General features: G+C 42.0%; 1 protein-coding gene across 1 annotated transcript; it reads right to left on the minus strand.

Annotated features, from left to right (window-relative positions):
- Positions 1 to 2,002: 2,002 nt before the first annotated feature.
- LOC145980777 (uncharacterized) lies at positions 2,003 to 16,546 on the minus strand. The gene is made up of 3 exons (XM_083113851.1): positions 16,299 to 16,546; positions 6,158 to 6,651; positions 2,003 to 3,025 (listed from the first exon to the last, which is right to left on the minus strand). The coding sequence occupies exons 1-3, from the start codon at positions 16,533 to 16,535 to the stop codon at positions 2,284 to 2,286; spliced, it is 1,473 nt and encodes a 490-aa protein (XP_082969977.1). The 5' UTR covers positions 16,536 to 16,546; the 3' UTR covers positions 2,003 to 2,283.
- Between the last annotated feature and the right edge of the window lie 1,625 nt (positions 16,547 to 18,171).

Here is an 18,171-nt window from a genome sequence, read left to right on the forward strand (position 1 = left end):
ATTAAATTCCAATGAATTTGAAATATTATGATTTTCTTGTTGATGGAATATGAAAATGACTCTTGAAATTGTTCATAGGAAATTCTTGAGTCAAGGAGTAAATACTTCAGTTTGTTGACATCTTGACGTTTTCCGTTCTGTGGATTTTAAGGCATTTTTACGCGTAAAATAATGAATGAAATTAAATAGCAAGGAAAAGAGTATATTTGGGGATTTTTGCAAATTGAAAAGAGTATAGAGTATATGAACCTCTAAAAGAGTATAATACTCTTAAAAAGAGTATGTCTGGTCACCCTAATGCTGTTTCTTTGTTGCTTCTACCGAGACGTCAGTTACCCGGAGAACACAAGGACTCTTTTCCAACAAGGCACGCTGAACTACTTCCCAGCAATTAATACGATCGTATTGCAGAAGAATTGTCAATGAAATTCAGAATATAGAAATATCACCTGTCAAAACTTGCAAACCTTTAAGCACAGCAATTCTCTGTTCCTTTAAGAGAGCACTATATGCTGCGGGAGAATTTCGGTATTTAGCTTTTGCTAATTTTCTTACATTTAGATTTGATTTTTTGTTATTTAGATTCGTTTTCTTGCCACTTTTGTCTAATTGTGACGACGATGAGTTGTCATAATGATGAAATTGATGAACGGACACTCACAAAGCACACACATGTCCAGGTCGAGAATGAACCCAGAACCTTGCCTCTGTGATGACCACTCCGGTATAGGTGTAGTATGTCTCCACATTTGATCACGGCAGTATGTCTCCACATTTTTTCTCGATACGTCATTGTGAACCACGGTAGGTTAGGTTAGGTTAGGTAAATAAAACATACACATCTTTTTTTGTTTCCCTTACCTAACCTAACCTAACCTAACCTAACCTTACCTTACCTTACCTAACTTAACCTAACCTTACCTAACGTGTTTAACAAGAAAGTAAAGTGGAGAAAATATACACAAATAAAGAACTTGAAACATACATACATATCACACCTACATTCTTCCAATGTGGAGACATACTACACCTATACCGACCACTCCGCCATGGAAGTCGGCTCTTGTTACTTTTAAGTCCCCCCAGACAGTGTATTGGTTAACACTAAAAAAGGTACTGATTGCTGCCACAACTGTTTGAAGCATTCCCATTGGCTGGTAGGTTTTGGGATGGTAAATAATAATCTGTGGTGATTAGGTTAGGCCATTGGGTTAGGCTTCTTGAGTTTGGTTCTCTTAAAGAAGACGACGAAAAAGGGTTGTAGCAGCAATACCGACCCACTAAAGAACTCCATGGCCCTCTGAAGAACAGGGCCTGCCAGAGCGGCTTTTCCATTGGTTGACGCGTGGTCAGCGCATCGAGTTCCATCACCGCCATTTTCTGGCTTTCTCGAGACAGTATTGGTTAACACTGTCGCCATGTAAACAAGGGGTACTGGGTTCGATTTCTAGTGGTACACATGGTGATTCGAGACCCACTTTTCAGATTAGCATGTAAAATAAACTTAAACCTAACTTGGCAAAACTTTTGGCACTACTTTCATGCTAAACCGGTGGAGGAACAAGGCTAATGGACATTTCCGCTATGGCATGAAATAAGGTTTAAAATACATTCATTTTACAATATGCTGCAGAAGTGAAGCATCCTCTGGTGTGACGTCACAGAACTACTTTCTGCTTACCCCGTCAACTTAGCATGGGCCGTGAAAGCGACAACTAAATGGGTAATTAATTATTGTGGAAGACAAGATTATCTTATAACTTGCAATCTATTTCTTGTAGATGCATTCCGTTAATGGCAGACTCAGCATGTAGGCCTACTGTAATTCAGCCACTCGGCAAAGGGTTTTCCACTACACCGACAAAGAACATTGGCAGCAATAAATGGATGAACACGGGAAGAGAACTGTTCATCATCAAACTATAGATTCTGACCGTGTTACAGGACCAATATAGATACACACTTTCTGGAATTACATCAACCTTTTTGGTCAAGCCTTAAAATTGCGGAGAGCAAACCTACCAACGAAGTCATTCCGTACTTACGTCAGACGAAGGACGGAGTTTGACCAAAAACTTGTTTGAGTTTCACGTGATCTTTGGCGCTGATGTCTACTGATTTGATCGAGTTTTGATTAAATTCTCAAGCCTCCCAATGGGCAATTTGCGTGCTAATAGTTATGCATCTCACTGAAATCACTCTGCGCGTATTATTTTGAAGTCATGTTGTGGCAGAAGGTAGGTGAGGATTTCCTGTAATCTGGTAGCAGCATGCCGTAAAGTTTCACAGTTTCACCACAACCACATCACTCAAGTTATCAGACTCGTCGCCACTCCTGTAACTCCCGCTGTCGTGCCTCGAGTGACTCGGAGATCTCGGCCAAAGACGTTGCCTGACATGAGGCGACATGCTGGACGGCCGCCTTTGGGCGAACAGAGTCCTTCGGCGTCTCAGACCACCTTGCGGACTATCGGCGACTCTTGCTCGCCGACGCAGCACGACGGACCCTTCCGGCGAAGTCTGAACCTCGGTGTTGCTCATCGAGGAGGAGTCGTCGGAAGTAGCCAAGCTCTCGTTGCTGACTTTGTAATGCAGCGCACCGAGTGCCTTCAAGAAATCGGCCAGGCTGGTGTCCTCCAGCGCATGTTGCACGTCGACCGCTGACCGTTTTCTGCAACGCGTCGCTCCCGCATACGTGGAACTCTCCAAAGACAACCGCTTCCGGAGTTCCTTCGGGAACATCCAATGCTTGCTCTTGATTTCCGGCAACGTCTGGTCATCCTTGAAAGACACTCCGGAATGCTTCCGTGATGCACAAACAGACTTGCTCCTCATTTTCCGCGCAATGAACTTGGGACTTCCTTTCCTGGAGCTCGCAACGCTAGCTGGTCCTTTGGGGGAATGCAGGGGCGTGCTTCTGGAGCTCTCCTGGCGACGAAATAGATTGCCACTTGCGCGTCTCAGCTGCCGGTACAGGTTCCCAGCCTCTTGACCAAGTCGTGTCAACGCTGGGGACGATTTTCTCCTGGAACGTACATAAAAGTAAAATTAGGCAAATAAGAACCCAACCAAACAGGCCTGGAGCCAGAATTTAATTTCGGTGGAGGGGGCTCATCCCTTATCAGCAGCCGCCATCTAATGGCGAAAAGGGGGGTAGCATCTGACAACATGAATTTATCAGTACATTACAAGTTATTATTCTAGATGTTCAATGGAAGTAAAATTAGTTACCACTATTCTCTATTTAAATTATATATTTGCAGGATTTCGGGTGGGGTTTTAAACCCCGAGCCCTCCCCTGGTTACGTGCCTGCAATCACATTGAACACAGTTCCAAAAAATAAATCACCATGTTCCAATTGGTCTGCTATGGCGAATATAGTTCATGGCAAATTGTACAGTGGGATGCGTGAGATACCGGTTACCTATGGCGCTTCGCCTCGTTTTCGGTCCATGGCCTTCCCAACTTTCATCCTCCAGAACGTCCTCTCTTGGGCTGCTCTTCTTCAGTTTCTCATATGATGGATGGAGTCTGCGTCCTTCTGGATACTGTCATCCCATCTAATCCTTGTTCTTTCTGCAGATCTTCTTCCTCCCATATTCCCTCCTAGCATTTTCTTTGGGATCCAGTGCTCATCCATTCTAGCTACATGGCTAATCCAGTCTAGTCTTTTTATTCTTATGTATATGGAGAGAGGCACTTCGTTATAAAGTTTGTAAATGTCGTCATTATACCTAATTCTCCACACTTCTTGTGACTGATTAGGGCCAAAGATCCTTTGGAGTATTTTACGCTCGATGTTAGCAGCTTGTGCCATAAGAGTCCATGCCTCACATCCATAAACTACAATACTACGAATGAGTGTTTTGTATAGCATCACTCGAGCTCTCCAATTGGCATCTCTACATCTGATTAAAGGTAATATCGAGAAGTAGGTCTTCTTTGTTGTTTGAATACGTGCTTGTATGTCTGCTATTTCTTCATTTTTATCATCCAGGTTTGTACCTAGGTATGAGAAGTTGTTGGTCATTTCTATGTCAAGGTTTTCTATAACCATGTTCTGTTCACAGTTTATTCTTTTCCTTGACTGGATTAGTATCTTTGTCTTATTCTCGTTTATTATTAGTTCAACTTTTTTGCTTTCCTCATTCAGGTCCTTAAACACTTCCTTTACTCTTCTTAGTAATCTACCCATAATGTTAATGTCGTCTGCATACAAGGACGTATTTGGGGTGTCCGGGGAGTCCAGGGGGTCCGGACCCTCACCCCTGAACGACTTACTAAGTACAAAAAGTAAATAATGAAAATAATGAAATAATAAAATAACTAAAATGAAATAATGAAAATATACTTGTTGTTATTTCCGGAAAACTTATCGGAAGGCAAGGACTATATATATATTGTGATCATACGACTTTGAACGACAGTACCACAGAAGATTTACGCAATATTTATTACTACTTACAACGTAGCATTCATGAAAAATCACCAAGAACTTTACTTTTTTTTCAACTGGATGTAACATTCTTTTTTATAGTCGACAAATATTCAATTCTTTGACATTAATTTCCTTGCCAGAGTCTTTTTTTTGTCGACTTTAACTATAAGTAAGCTACATAATGAATATGCGCTGTTATATCACTGTTCTGATACCGGCATTTCAACTATTCATGTAATAAAAATACAATATTAATTAATTTGAATATTTACAATTTAATTAATTTAATATAATTATTTTAATTTAAACATTATTATTATTTTGAGACACTTGGTTCGGACTCCCCATTTCGAAACATATTTCTAGATATGTGCCTGTCCGCATATCCAACTATTTGTGTAGCTTTGTACTGTAGAGTGCCTCTGGTATCAATTCGAAGCTGCGTATTCCAAGACCAAGTTGAAGATGAGCGGGGCCAATCCATCTCCTTGCTTCAGCCCTTGCTTTACTTCAAAGAAGTACATAAGCAAAGGTACTCTTCATTGTCAGTTCTACCAATCTGACTAACTTCTCTGGTATTCAGAATTCTCTCATGATATGGCCTATCATATCACTGTCTATGGAGTCATAAACTTGATTTACCAAGCAAACTGTGCATCGCCATGTTCATGCACTTTATTTTACCCAATAAGAGCTTCAAGGATTGAAACAAAACACCAAACAAGATGCTGACAACCTCTGCACCAGCATACGTAAGAATCTCGTACTTCAAACACATAGGATGCAAGAGAAAAATTAATGAAAATAGTCATGGAAAATTTGCCGAGCAATACTTGTGCATCCCACTGTACATGCATTTGATCAAAATTATAACCGCAAAAATCCCTCACAAACTTTTCTTGGCACCCCCTGTCTAAAATACATTTCAGTTTAGTTCATCAAATCAACGGCGGCTGGTGGCTCTGAATTAGATGAAGGCGTAGTAGAAAAAATGTGGTAATAGAGAAAATTCAATCAATACTTACGCTTACTTATTAAAAACCCCATTTTCTAATAAAGAAGTTTGAGTTTTGGTTTTTGAGTCCACTTTATGCACAGGAAGGCTAATCTGGAGTGGACCTAAAGTTTAAAGTGGGATCCGAACCACTTGTGCCTCCATTTTCTAATAAGTATGTGCAATTATTGATCTATTTTTTCCATTTCCCCATATTTTCTACTAGTCCTTCACCTAATTCAGAACCACCAGCCGTTGCTGCAGCAAACTCCAAATAAAGAATGTAGTCAGGGCTTTAAAGGTATCAAATATTCAAGTACAGATTGCTACGTGAAGAGTCTCAGTTTTTAGTCCGCCATCTTGAAATGCGGTGCCCGATTGCGAATTTTCTTTTTCCAGTCAACTTGTGAATGCGGTTTCATTTCTTGCTCTCTGATTGGCTGTTGGAAAGTTACGCTGCTGTGATTGTGAGAATGTCTTATTTCCTATTTTTAGCGCAAATTTGCTGCTTTCTAATTTAATATAACCTTACCTAACCTAACCTAACGTACAGCGCAAACTAGATATTCTCACAATCACAGCACCGTAACTTTCCAACAGCCAATCAGAGAGCAAGAAATGAAACCGCATTCACAAGTTGACTGGAAAAAGAAAATGCGCTGCCCGATTTCCCCAGATCAGTCCTCGGCGTCTTGCAAGACACGCTAATAACTAAAAGGCTTACCTATTTAGAAGTTCTTCGGTGCTCTGAAATTTGTCCGACTCCGTCGACGCTTTGTCTCTTCTAACCTTCGACCTCTTGCGCTTTCTTCGCCGTCGACGATCGTGGTCCTCGTCGTCTTCCTCGACGTCGCTGCTGAAGAGCTTCGCGACGTCCCTGAACACCTCCTCGTCCTCTTCGTCTTCCGTGAGGAACGAGGCGGCGACCTCGTCGAACAGGTTCTTGGTTGAGGCGCCGCTCAGCACGCCGACGAAGTGCGCCAGCAGCTCGGTCGGGTCGACGGCCACGGCGGCGAAGGTGGCGCGACGGTCGATGCGGCGAAGGTCCGAATCCGACTTCACCCTCGCCAGCGGTCTCTCGAGGAACTTGGCGGAGTGCGACCTCGGCCTTTGCACCGCTTCCATGGGATCGGCGGACTCCAGCTCGTCCTCGTCTTCCGAAGACAGACAAGGCAGGCTTCCCGTCCGCGCGAGCGGCAACTTGGTACCGTAGACAGGCTGGAAGGAAAGGTAAGAAACCTTGTTTATTTATTTATTTAAAGACATGACACTACAAGCAAATGCCCACTTACAGTGTTTTGTATTATAACTCTGTTTGGTACACAAAATATGCAATCAGAAGAATTCATAAGGTACAATACTATGATAATATGTGTTACAGTAATATAAAAATTGATATAAGATTAGATATGAAAAAGAATTATAAAGTAGTAACCTGACAATTGGGGTTAGAACTTACGCATTATAACCAAGGAAAAACATATGAGCTTCACCTTACATATAAACGATGATATATAGATGTAATGATACTAATTAGTTAGTAGTAAATAACCCAAAAAGAAAAAAATAGGATGGACTCTTTCGCCTGTACATAAAGAGACTGAACTACTAAACAAAGTTAAGTCTGGTGTTGGAAGGAAGTTTCAGTTTCCCTTTTGAACCTTCGAAAACTTTGGAAGTTGTCTATCTTATCATATGTCTTTGCAATTTCGTTATATAACCTATACATTCTCCGAGTGGGTGCCGCATTGGCTGACTTTGTTTGAGCTCTCGGTACTTGAAACGGCTCTTTCCGTGGTCTTACCTTATTATATGGTACATAAAAAGGGATTTCTGAGAGCTCTGAGAGGAGCCTAATGAGTTGTTTAAAAGTTTATGGAAGAATAGTAACTGATGTATGTTTCTTCTATCGCCTAGGGATTGTACATTGAAGTATTTTTTAGGGTATGATAAGGAGAATTTTTGGGGTAAACGCCGTCTCTTTTCAGTCCTAGGAATCGAAGGAACTTGCTTTGTACATTCTCTATTCTGCTGGTTTCATTTAGGTTTTGTGGGGACCAGACGATAGACGCGTATTCCAATTTCGACCTTACGTAGGTATTGTATAGCATTTGGAATGTTTCTAACTTCTTAAAGTCGTTTCCCATTCTCATTATAAACCCTAGGTTTCGGTACCCTTCTGCTACAATGCGGTCGATGTGTTTTCGGAAACTGTTATTTTGTTCAAACTGAACACTCTGTCTAACGTGTGGCCACTGATTGTGTAAGTGTGCGTGTAGGGTTGTTTCTTTCGAGTGAAAGTCATAATTTTGCATTTGTTAAAATTGAGTTTTAGTTTGATTTTAGCGCACCATTCTACAAGATTTTCAATGTCTTTTTGCAGTTCCAAGGTATCATTATCGTTCGTTATAGACTTAAATATTTTCAGGTCATCTGCGTACAAGAGTTTTGTGCCGTACAGGCTAGCTCTTTCCCCCCTGGGCTGCTTGGTTGAAGTCGAACAATAGGCGGTTGGGGACCAAGCCGTCCAGGGTTCGATGACCGACTGTACCTGCACGGTGCACATAAACAAATAGAAAATATTATTGAGATGGGGGAAAAGGATGGGGTTGCATATGAAAGTATAGCGATTTGAATGATGGACTGTGATATGTGAATATGTATTATGTTAAGAAGCTCTACATGATATGAGAATTACAAGTCCACACCTTAATTTCAATTCCGGTCACACTTACACCGATGTCCTGGCGCTGTGTATTGATGTCTCCATTGTCTGCCGTTAGGGAACCTGGTTGTCCCAACTGTCCGTGGTGTCAATCACACTGCCCTCCGGTGACGATTCCTACATATATATCAGGCCGCGGATGCACACGTCACAGTTCACATCTATCTTCTGTACACTGACCAGTTACATACATTATATGTAAAAAAATATATAGTTTATCTTGTGACGAAAACTATCCCGTTCATCGTAAATCAAGGGTTAAATGCTATGCTCTCAGCATTGACGGACACTGACTTTTAGACACAGGATGTTCAGTATAACCATTTTTACACGGACTCTCAGCGCAACCTCTCGACAAATACTTGTCAAAGCAAATCCTCAACACTTCTATCGCAGCTTCTCGACAACAGACTCTCCGGCACAAGTTCTAGACACACACTTGTCACTTGAATTCTCGACACCGACTCGTCGCTTGAATTCTCAACATCGACTCTTCTGCAGTGTTGCCAATCTCCGAATGCAGGATTTCCCTTTTACCAGTGTAAAATTTCCCTTTTTCGACCTAAATTTCCCTCGATTTTCAAAACACATCCGAAGCTGTATCTTTGTATTACTATAAGTGTTAATCAGGACCGTATATAAGGGGGTTTAGTGGGTTCAAACCCCCCTAGAAACTGATCATAGTTTCATAATATAATTATCCTAAAATGAACATTTGAATTTTTAAATAAAATACTAATGTATTGAAAAAATTCCCAAACCAAAAAATTTTTCGTCTGCCGCGCAATGATTGTCGGACTTTGAAACCCACCCATTGTCAAAGCTTAGCTAGGGGCCTGCTGTTAATTTTTTTCTTTTGACGCCTCTTTTGCCTGAGGAAAAAACTTTATTATTATTATTATTAGTAGTAGTAGTAGTAGTATTATTAAATATATATGAAAATCATAAAAGTGTGAAGTAATGGGAAGCCACTCAATACGAAATTTTTTCACATGTTTCCCAGATATCTTTTTATCTTCAGATAAATCCCCACGACGTTTTCTAACCTTTTTGGGAGTTGCAGATAGCTTCCTATCAGTCACCTCTTCCATTCCCCTTGCATCGACACAGGACACGCAAAGTCATACACGAAGAGAATAGGATTACAAGTGTATACTTTTTGGTCACACACACAGCCACTAAGACACGTTCTGAAACGATGGATGGAACAAAGATTGAAGTTGAAAATCGCGTCCCAAATTCTTTCCAGGTGCAGCGCAGCTCGTGCCTTGAGGCCTTTCTAGGAAACGTGACAAATATAAGACTGACCGGTCAAGGTCATCTATAACAGGGAGAAAGAAAGCTTACTGAAAAGTGTCACTGTTGCTAACTATTTATTTGGAAAAAGTACACGCTGAAAAAAATGATGAACTTTTTAAAAGAATGAAACGAAAATGTGAGCTTAAATTTCCCTGTTTTTTAGCTATTTTTCATTAAATTTCCCTTTTCACCCTCAAATTTCCCTGTGCCGAGGGAAATTTCCCTTCTTTTGGCATCACTGCTCTTCTGTCTAGCTTATTGACGCACACTGCACCGCCAAACTTCACCGTTAGGTTAGGGTTTTTTGTCCATGCCCACTTTCTATTGGCTGACGTGGAGGAGGGGGTTGGTTGCAGGGAAGAATGGAAATATTTCACGTTAGGGAGACAAAGGAGCTTCTGGAAGAGAAAGCGTAAATATAGCCGTCGCCATTTGTGGGCAAGGCAAATGACCTTTGCTTGGCTTCTTTGAAACTGACGAGGATTTGGAGACGTGCTGAATGTTCGATAATAATAATTAATGTAGAAGAAAAATGATATATGTAAATATTGATAATAGTGTGCACGTATGGAAATACGGGTACAGTTTCTTGGAATGTAGCAGGCATTCTGGGAGATCGTTAAAAATCACAAGAAATAGCAGTGATCCAAGGTTCGATCCTTGCGAGACACCCGAGGAGGTCTGAAGTACAGTAGACATGCTATTATCATATCTAACATACTGGTTTCGGTGTTTCAGGTAGGAGGAGATAAGTTTTAAAACACGGGCTGAGAGGTTAAGATGGTGAAGCTTTTGGAGAAGTGTATCTTGGTCAACAAGATCGAACGCCTTTGAAAAATCAGTATAAATTACATCAACTTGCCCTTTCCCGTCCAGCATCAAGGTTATAGAGTCGGAGATTTCCAATAAATTTGTTACAATGGACCGTTTAGGTATGAATCCATGCTGGTGAGGGGACAGTATCGGATGAAGGAGTCTGGAAATGTATTTGCATAAGTTTGTTCGAAGTGTTTTGCAGAAGTTTTAATAAGAGCGACTGGCCTATAGTTGTTCATATCAGCTTTGTCGGAGGTCTTTGGCACGGGACACACCTCAGAAAGCTTCCATATTTCCGGGAAAACGCAGGTGGAGAGTGAAAGGTTGAATAAGATGTGTAGCGGGTACTTAAGGCTTTCCGAGCATCCCTTTATCACGTACGGGGGGATCATATCGGGACCAACAGATCTTTTCGGTTTTAGTGATTTTATTGCATCTTCCACGTCATTTAGGGAAATTTCACCAATATGGAGCATGTCCAATAGCTCGTTAGTGTTATCCAGGGGGAATGTTGTTTTGTAGCTTGATTTGTCATCGCTATAGACTGACTTGAAATGACGAGCAAATGCATCTGCAATCTCTTTTCCGCTTCGTAGAGATTTATTTTGGTAGGTGGTGGGGTGGGTAGGTGTTTTCTTTCTTTTGTTTTTTACAAAGGACCAAAATCTTTTGGGATCGTATTGTATACCTAATTCACAGTTTAGCAGATATTCATCGTACGCCTTGGAGATGCGTTTTTTAACGTTCTTCCGCAATTCTTTAAATTTAGCTTCATGAAAGGCAGCATCCCCGAACTGTCTTTTCCATTTCCGATGATGCATAGCTTTAAGAGCTATATCCTTTTTTTTATTTCCCAGGTGAACCATCATGGATATAGTTGCGACTTGAGGTTGGTATAGGGGACGCATTTATCAAATACCGAGTTTAAAATGCCATAGCATGTACGGACCGCGTCATTTATATCTTCATAATTTCTTAATACATCCCAGTTTACAACTTGAAATTCTTTTAATAGTTTTAATAAATCAGCCTTTTGAAAATTATATCGTTTTTGTCTTGCCTCGGGTTTGATTTTGCGTGGTTGTGGGTGAGAAGCACACAGCATTAGTGCAGGATGGTGCTATCGGAAGCTCATTCATTTCAACAGATACGTAGTTCAAATTGGTTATGATTAAGTCTAACGTTTCGCCATAAGTGTTTAACGCATCGTTACAGTTTTTTAATGAATGGAATTCGAGGAAATTTTGCAACTGTAGACACGTGTTTCCTGAATTTAGTAAATCTGAATGTGAGCCGACGATTTCTGGAATATTAAAGTCGCCTGTCAGAAGTAATCGACAGCCAGTCGGCCATTGCGAGGTTATGTGATCAAACAGTGTATCGTATGTTTTAGATGGGGAATCAGGCGGGACATACACTACACACATATTCAAGTTAGTTTCGTCATCCATTTTAACTTTAACAATTAAACATTCAACGGTAGGATCCTCAAGATTGCAGTCTATTTTGCAGGCTTGGAATTTCCGTCGAACACCCAGTAGGACACCTCCGCCTTTGGTTTTCCCCGAGACGATCGGGTCACGGTCTGTCCTGAATACGACGTATCTGTCGTCAAACAGTTCCTCGTTAGCATGCGCAGACATTAACCAAGTCTCGGAACATGCCACCGCATCGTAATCATTGGATAATACACTTAGGTAAAACTGTTTTGTTTTCGTTCTTTGCCCTCGTACGTTCTGATATGCAATATTAAAGTGTTTGCTATTGTAATTGTTATTGTGAAAGTTTAACTTTGCAAAGGTGTTTCGTTTTGGATTGCAATTTACTGAGTCACAGGCAAGAGGGTCGCTTTTCTTGCATTCCTGAATCAAGGGGGATCTCGCGGCCTCATTGCTTTCCGAGACAGACACACTCGGCGTCAGCTTACCTGATGTTCCAGACGATGGCCGTGGCTACGTGAGGGTCCTCAAGGAAGTTTGCGGTCCCTCGGTCCTACTCTTTCTTGTCCTCTGGGATCCCTGGGGTGAGGGAGGGGGTTCTGACGTTGACCAGCCGCAGGATGACCTTGGGTGTTGTCATCAGCATTCTGGGCGCCCGGAAAATCCTGCAGGTCTCGTAGCGTATATTTGTGACCGTCAATAAGGAGATGTCGGAAACTCAGGTGGGATCGATGACCTTTCCTTCGGGCGTCGTTCATGAACGGGAGCAGCAGTTGGCGATCCTTGCTCACACTGAGCGAGAAACCTTCATCCACGAACACTCTAGAACCTTTCAATCTGTGTCTATTTCTTAGAACTTCATCCTTCTTCTTGTAGCGAAGAAATCTGCAGACAATCGGGGAGGGTCCCTGCTCTGAACGTGTTTTTATTTTATGACAACGTTGAATGTCATCCTCAGCTAAACGCACTTGCAATTTCGTTTCGATGAGGCCCTTCACTTTCCCCTCCGTCGTCTCCCAATCTTCCTTGTCATCCTCCTGGGTGATGCCAAAAAACACCAGGTTCTCGCTCCTACTCCTGTTCTCTTGGTCATCCAGACGATTCTCTAGCCAGTTGCAGTAACCTTGTAACTTACCGACTTCGTGCACGAGTTTGTTTACATCACTCTCCATGACCGAAACCCTATCCAACAAATGCGTAACTCTGTCGTTCAGTAGCTTCACTTCCTTAACGATCGATTCATTGGAGCACTGCAATTGATTCAACAGTTCACGAATTTCACTCATTTCCACTTGTTCTAACACCGGGGGACCAGTTTTTTTCCACACCACCGATAACTAAGTTAATAACGTAAACACTATTACTCCATATGCGTAGACACTTTTCGAGGTTGTCAGCCCTTCACTTGAGGCTACACCGGAGTTCTTGGAATAGCCCGGACAAAAGAGCCCGATTCTCGCCCGGTAGATGGCTAGGCACACTCCCATTCTGGCGACACTCGGCTTAGCACCCCGCGGGCCACGAGCTACGCGAAAGCACGTCCGTTCTCTTCAACTACTCGACTAAAGTCCCAGTCCTCATTGGAACGCCACTTTACTTAAAATGAAGTTCCAAAAGATCAGTATCCCTCTGACAACCACATTTGGCGAATTAAGCTTTTTGCTTTGGGGTGGCTACTCACTCATGCCCGTTTGCACCAACGTCGATTTATTCGCGAGTAAGAGTAAGCCCAGAGTTAACCCACGAATCGGCTGAATTATCTGTTGGACACAGGTGCCTGCAGTCTCGTACCACACCTTGCTTTAATTTTGAAGCCAGTGGGCAGAATTTAAATTTGTCTGCGTAAGGTGGCCGCATCTACTTCAACCAATCACTTCAACAGACAGAAGAATATCGCATCGGCTACTGCAAGCGCACGCGGCTGGAAGGAGCATGGAAGTAGGCTCCAACTACAAACGCAAACTCTAGGTTTACTTTACACTTAAATACTACAAAACAAACCATAACTAGCGTTATTTGCTTATGGAATATTATTCCTTCAGGTTTCCTGCCACTTCTGTTAGTACAGCCGTTTGTTGAGCAGGCACCATCTGATTCAAAAGTACACAAAATTACAAGCTTTCTTACGGCGTCTTCGAATGTTTTGGTCTGACTTCTCCGCTTCTGTCACGTGACCCGCCTTCATAAAAAGTGCGCAGGGCTTACTCCTCCCTTTCTTACCGTAAAAGGAGGGTTAACTTTACTCTTCGAGATCGGCGGGTAAAAGCGAAGTTAACCCACGCGCAGTGTAGTAATGGCTGCCATCTGCAGCCGGCAATGTATCACTTCAGAATTTCAAAACTAAATAAATGTTAAATAGGAAGTAATAGATTCAAACTGTGCATCCCAAAAGCGAGAAATATATAGTATATTACTATGTTTATACTTCGGGAGATGTTTACTGTACATATTCTGCAGTACATAGTTTGCAAAATTGAACGTGCAATACAAGCATACACATACACGCAGAAACCCGTAGGAATGCAAACATTAGCAATAAAAAACGATCGTGAATGCTACGTTGAGATAGATGCACATATATAAAAATCTACTACAAATATAACTGTAACACTACTTACTACGATTGCAAGCTGCACTAATATATCAAAATTTATACACTTAAATATGTTTTTCTCCATCTTTGTTCCGTGCTTGAAATTTTCTCATGACCGTTGTTTGTCACTGCTCAGGATACCAACGTCCAGATACCGTTACTTGTTTCCTACGACACCACGTGTAGAATCCCGCCAACCACGCCTTCTCGAAAGTAGTAGCCAATCACGCACTTCCATTTGTATGACGTTTAGGCACTTGCTATGAGGCTAGCTACCCTCCTAGGGATAATCCAGAGCTCCGTGGCTCGCTATGTTGCACCTTAAGCCCCTATCACACGGAACTGGATTTCTAGTAGGCATGCCCAAGTTGGCGCTGAACTAGCCTTCTAGGTAGCAATAATGGCCGCCTGGCTGACTGCTTGACTGGTTTGGACGAATAGGACATGTTCTAATTGCTACTTGCTTTCCTCGACTGGATTCTGTGGAACAGCCAATCAGAACAAAGTTTCGCCATGTGAAGATAATCTGTGAGTGTGCAAAGGAGCGCTTCTGTCTGTGGTTTCCGAGTGTTACTCCAGCAATGTATAACGTATACAGCATGAAAGGCGCGTTGAGTTACACCGTGTGCACGGTGTTTACATTTGAAACAACTAAAATATTCTTCCATACCTGTACAGTAAACGTTGTAATGTATGTATTTAAGCAGCGCCATTGTTTTGTACCTAATAACGTTTTATACGAAACGTTATTCCTCTCGGTTGAATAGTTATCGGCTTTTAAAAATGTGAAGTGATACATTGTTTACTTCTCACGCGGCCGCCATTACAACGTCCCTCGTATGGGAACAAAAGTCTATCGACAAGTACGCTGATAAGTATCGTGTGAGGCGAAAACTAGCAAATTGGTAGCTAGTCCAGCGCCAACTAGGGCATACCTACTGGAAATCCAGTTCCAGTGATGCGGGCTTTACACACAAAAGAGCTATCGAACTAGTTAAATTCAATCCGAACATCTTAAGGCACAATGAATAATAGTGCTAACATCAACCATAATACTGAAAACATTTCAATTTGTAAAACCTCTGCACCAACGACAATGTAAAAAAGTAAAGAATTGGCTCTTATAATAGAATTTCAGACGTGAAGTAGGAAACAAATGGTTTAAAAGTTAACTGTTTCCAAAATGATTTTTCAGATGTGTTTCTTCCATAGTTAAGAAATCACATAGTAGATGCTTTCAATTCAATTTTCTTTGAGGGGAAAAAATATTTTTCTTTTGCCGGGGATAAAAATGTTTGTGCTAGGGAAATCTTCCATCCACCGGTAATTCGCACACTGGACAACCATGTGGCGTGTCCACGTAGACCCCAGTAAATCCTCCCCTCAAACCATTCGCACCAATAGAGTCGGTTTTAGGAACTGACAATATATGTCAAGTCCACGTGGAGTAAATCAGAGTCAATTCAGTTTCTTTGGAGATTTCATTTACAAATGTTAAAACATTAGAGACATTTATCTGGGTTATTTTAGGGCGGTTTAGATTAAACGTTGATCAAAGTGCACTGTAGACTTCCTGGAACTATTATGTCGCTTTAACACCAGATAAAATGTGGACGCCTTCGACTTCTCTGAACGGGTCCTGCGACTATATCTGTTTACGAATATTGGGCGAGCAAGAAGGAAAATGAGTGCAAGTAAATGTCTTCCCTGGAATTCGTGCCACGGAAAATTCAAGAACAGTGTTTCAAACTGCAAGCTAAATTTACTGAAGATATGCAATATGTATCATCAACGTAAAATTTCCAGTGAAATACAGAACAATTGAACGGGTCCATGTGGACGTTTGGGATGGCCTTTTAAGGACGTTCCTGTGTGAGATTTTACTCGGTGTCACAGTGGATCGATGTGGTACAGATTGAAATGGGGATGGCTGAAGATTTACCTGCTGCACTTGAATCAAATGACCCTGTTCGTCACACAGAAAGGGACTCACCTTGATCTTGTTGAGATACATCTCGTTGACGAGGCGCCGCATGTACCCGGCCTCTTTGGCGAAGTTCCTCAGGAGCTTCGTCTGGGTCTCCTTCAGATGACGCGCCATCACTTTCTCGATCATGAGGATGTGTTTGGACCGCATGGCGCTCGTGATGAAGCTCAAGATCATGACGAGGTAGCCGAGGCCGAACATGATCCACAGCAAGATGAAGATCTTGTAGAACCACGTCCACATGCCGTAATCGTTCACGTTCTGCCCTGGAAGTGAAGTGGGAACACTAAGACACCATTATAAATGCTTCCAAATATCTTACAGTATTTTTTTATGGGCGCTATTTACCGGATGTTTACATTTCTGTGCTTCCTTGGCGCAGGCGGGGACTGCACTTCCGGTTTTGAAAATAAAAACATGGAATTCAAAGGTGTAAAGGCATTGTCTTCGAAAAATGAGACAAACTTTGTGTGGCTTTTGGTTTAAACATGAGATAGGTAACAAATAATTGTTCTCAGATATGTATGCATCGTTTTCAGACAGACCCGATACGAAAAAATCAGTGGATTTAAGCAGTAGAGCAAAAAGATTGGACACAAACATGAGGGAGTAGGCTCTGCAGTCGTCGCTTCATCAAATAAAAAAAAATATTTTACTTATTTCGAATATTAATAATATATATATATAATAACCCATAGCGCTACAGCCCTTGGCTTACCTACCGACTGCTGGTCTCCCTCCCACACTGTTCCTCCGTCACTTGTTATAGCGTGGAGATCTTAGACCAGTATTGGGGTGACGGGTGGTCAGCCCGACGAACCCCCAGCCGTTGTAGATCTTCTCGACCGGGTTACCGCTCACTCATTCGGAGCTCCCCAATTTCCTCACGATGGTGGGTTGCCACCGGCCCTATACGTAGGCCGAATAAATTCCGACCAGAGCCGGATTCGAACCTACGCCGTCCCGCAGCGAACGATCTCAAGACGAGTGAACGCCTTAACCCGCTCGGCTACGGAGGAGGACTTATTTCGAATATTACAATTGTCTAAAGCACATGTGTTGACTAAATTTAAAAGTTGGAACTACGTAGAGGAAGGAAGGGTAAAGTGGCCAGTGCGGGCAAAGTGGCCATGTGAGTTTTCTTTGCTGTAAAGTGCTGCCGCCACGCGGAAGCCGGGCGAAACAGTCGCCACGGATGCTGTCACAGTGTTGTCTGTGACTTTGAAGCGGGAGGCTGCACTTTTCTAGATGTGAACTCATTTTATTGTTTTCTCGCAAGTCTGATTTTAGCTAAGTGGTACAAATTGTTGATTATAGCTAAAAAATAGTAAGTGTTATAGTTATATGCTCTTATGCTGTTTTGATCAGCGTGAAATACCTTGTAAATTATGTGTGTTTGAAAACGCTAAGTCATGTAGGTTAGACAGGATGGCGTCATTCCGGGCAAAGTGGCCACGAAACAGGCAGACTCGAAAGGCAATGAAGGATGGATTAGATGTTTAAAATGTAAGAAGTGGGCACATGAAGAATGCGCCGGTTGTTACCAAGGAGATGAGGAGTTTGAGTGCGAATTTTGCAAATAGGCCTACACCTAATCCTTTATTGATAAATTTTGTTTGTTTGATTTGGTGTTTTAAGTCCACTTTGTGCACAGTAAGGCTAATCGGGACTGGACCTACAGTTTAAAGTGGAATCCGAACCAGTATGTGCCTCCACCGAGTATCGAACCCGGGACCCCTTGATTACAAGGCGAGGACGCTACCACTGCGCCATCGGGGAGGCCTTTTATTGATAGACTATTGATTACGAATTACTATTTACTTTATCTTGTAAAGATTTCATACTTAAGATAATACTTAAAAAAACATAATACTTATTC

Source organism: Lepisma saccharinum, chromosome 28 (assembly GCF_977018435.1).
Source record: "Lepisma saccharinum chromosome 28, izLepSacc3.1, whole genome shotgun sequence".
NCBI lineage: Eukaryota > Metazoa > Arthropoda > Insecta > Zygentoma > Lepismatidae > Lepisma > Lepisma saccharinum.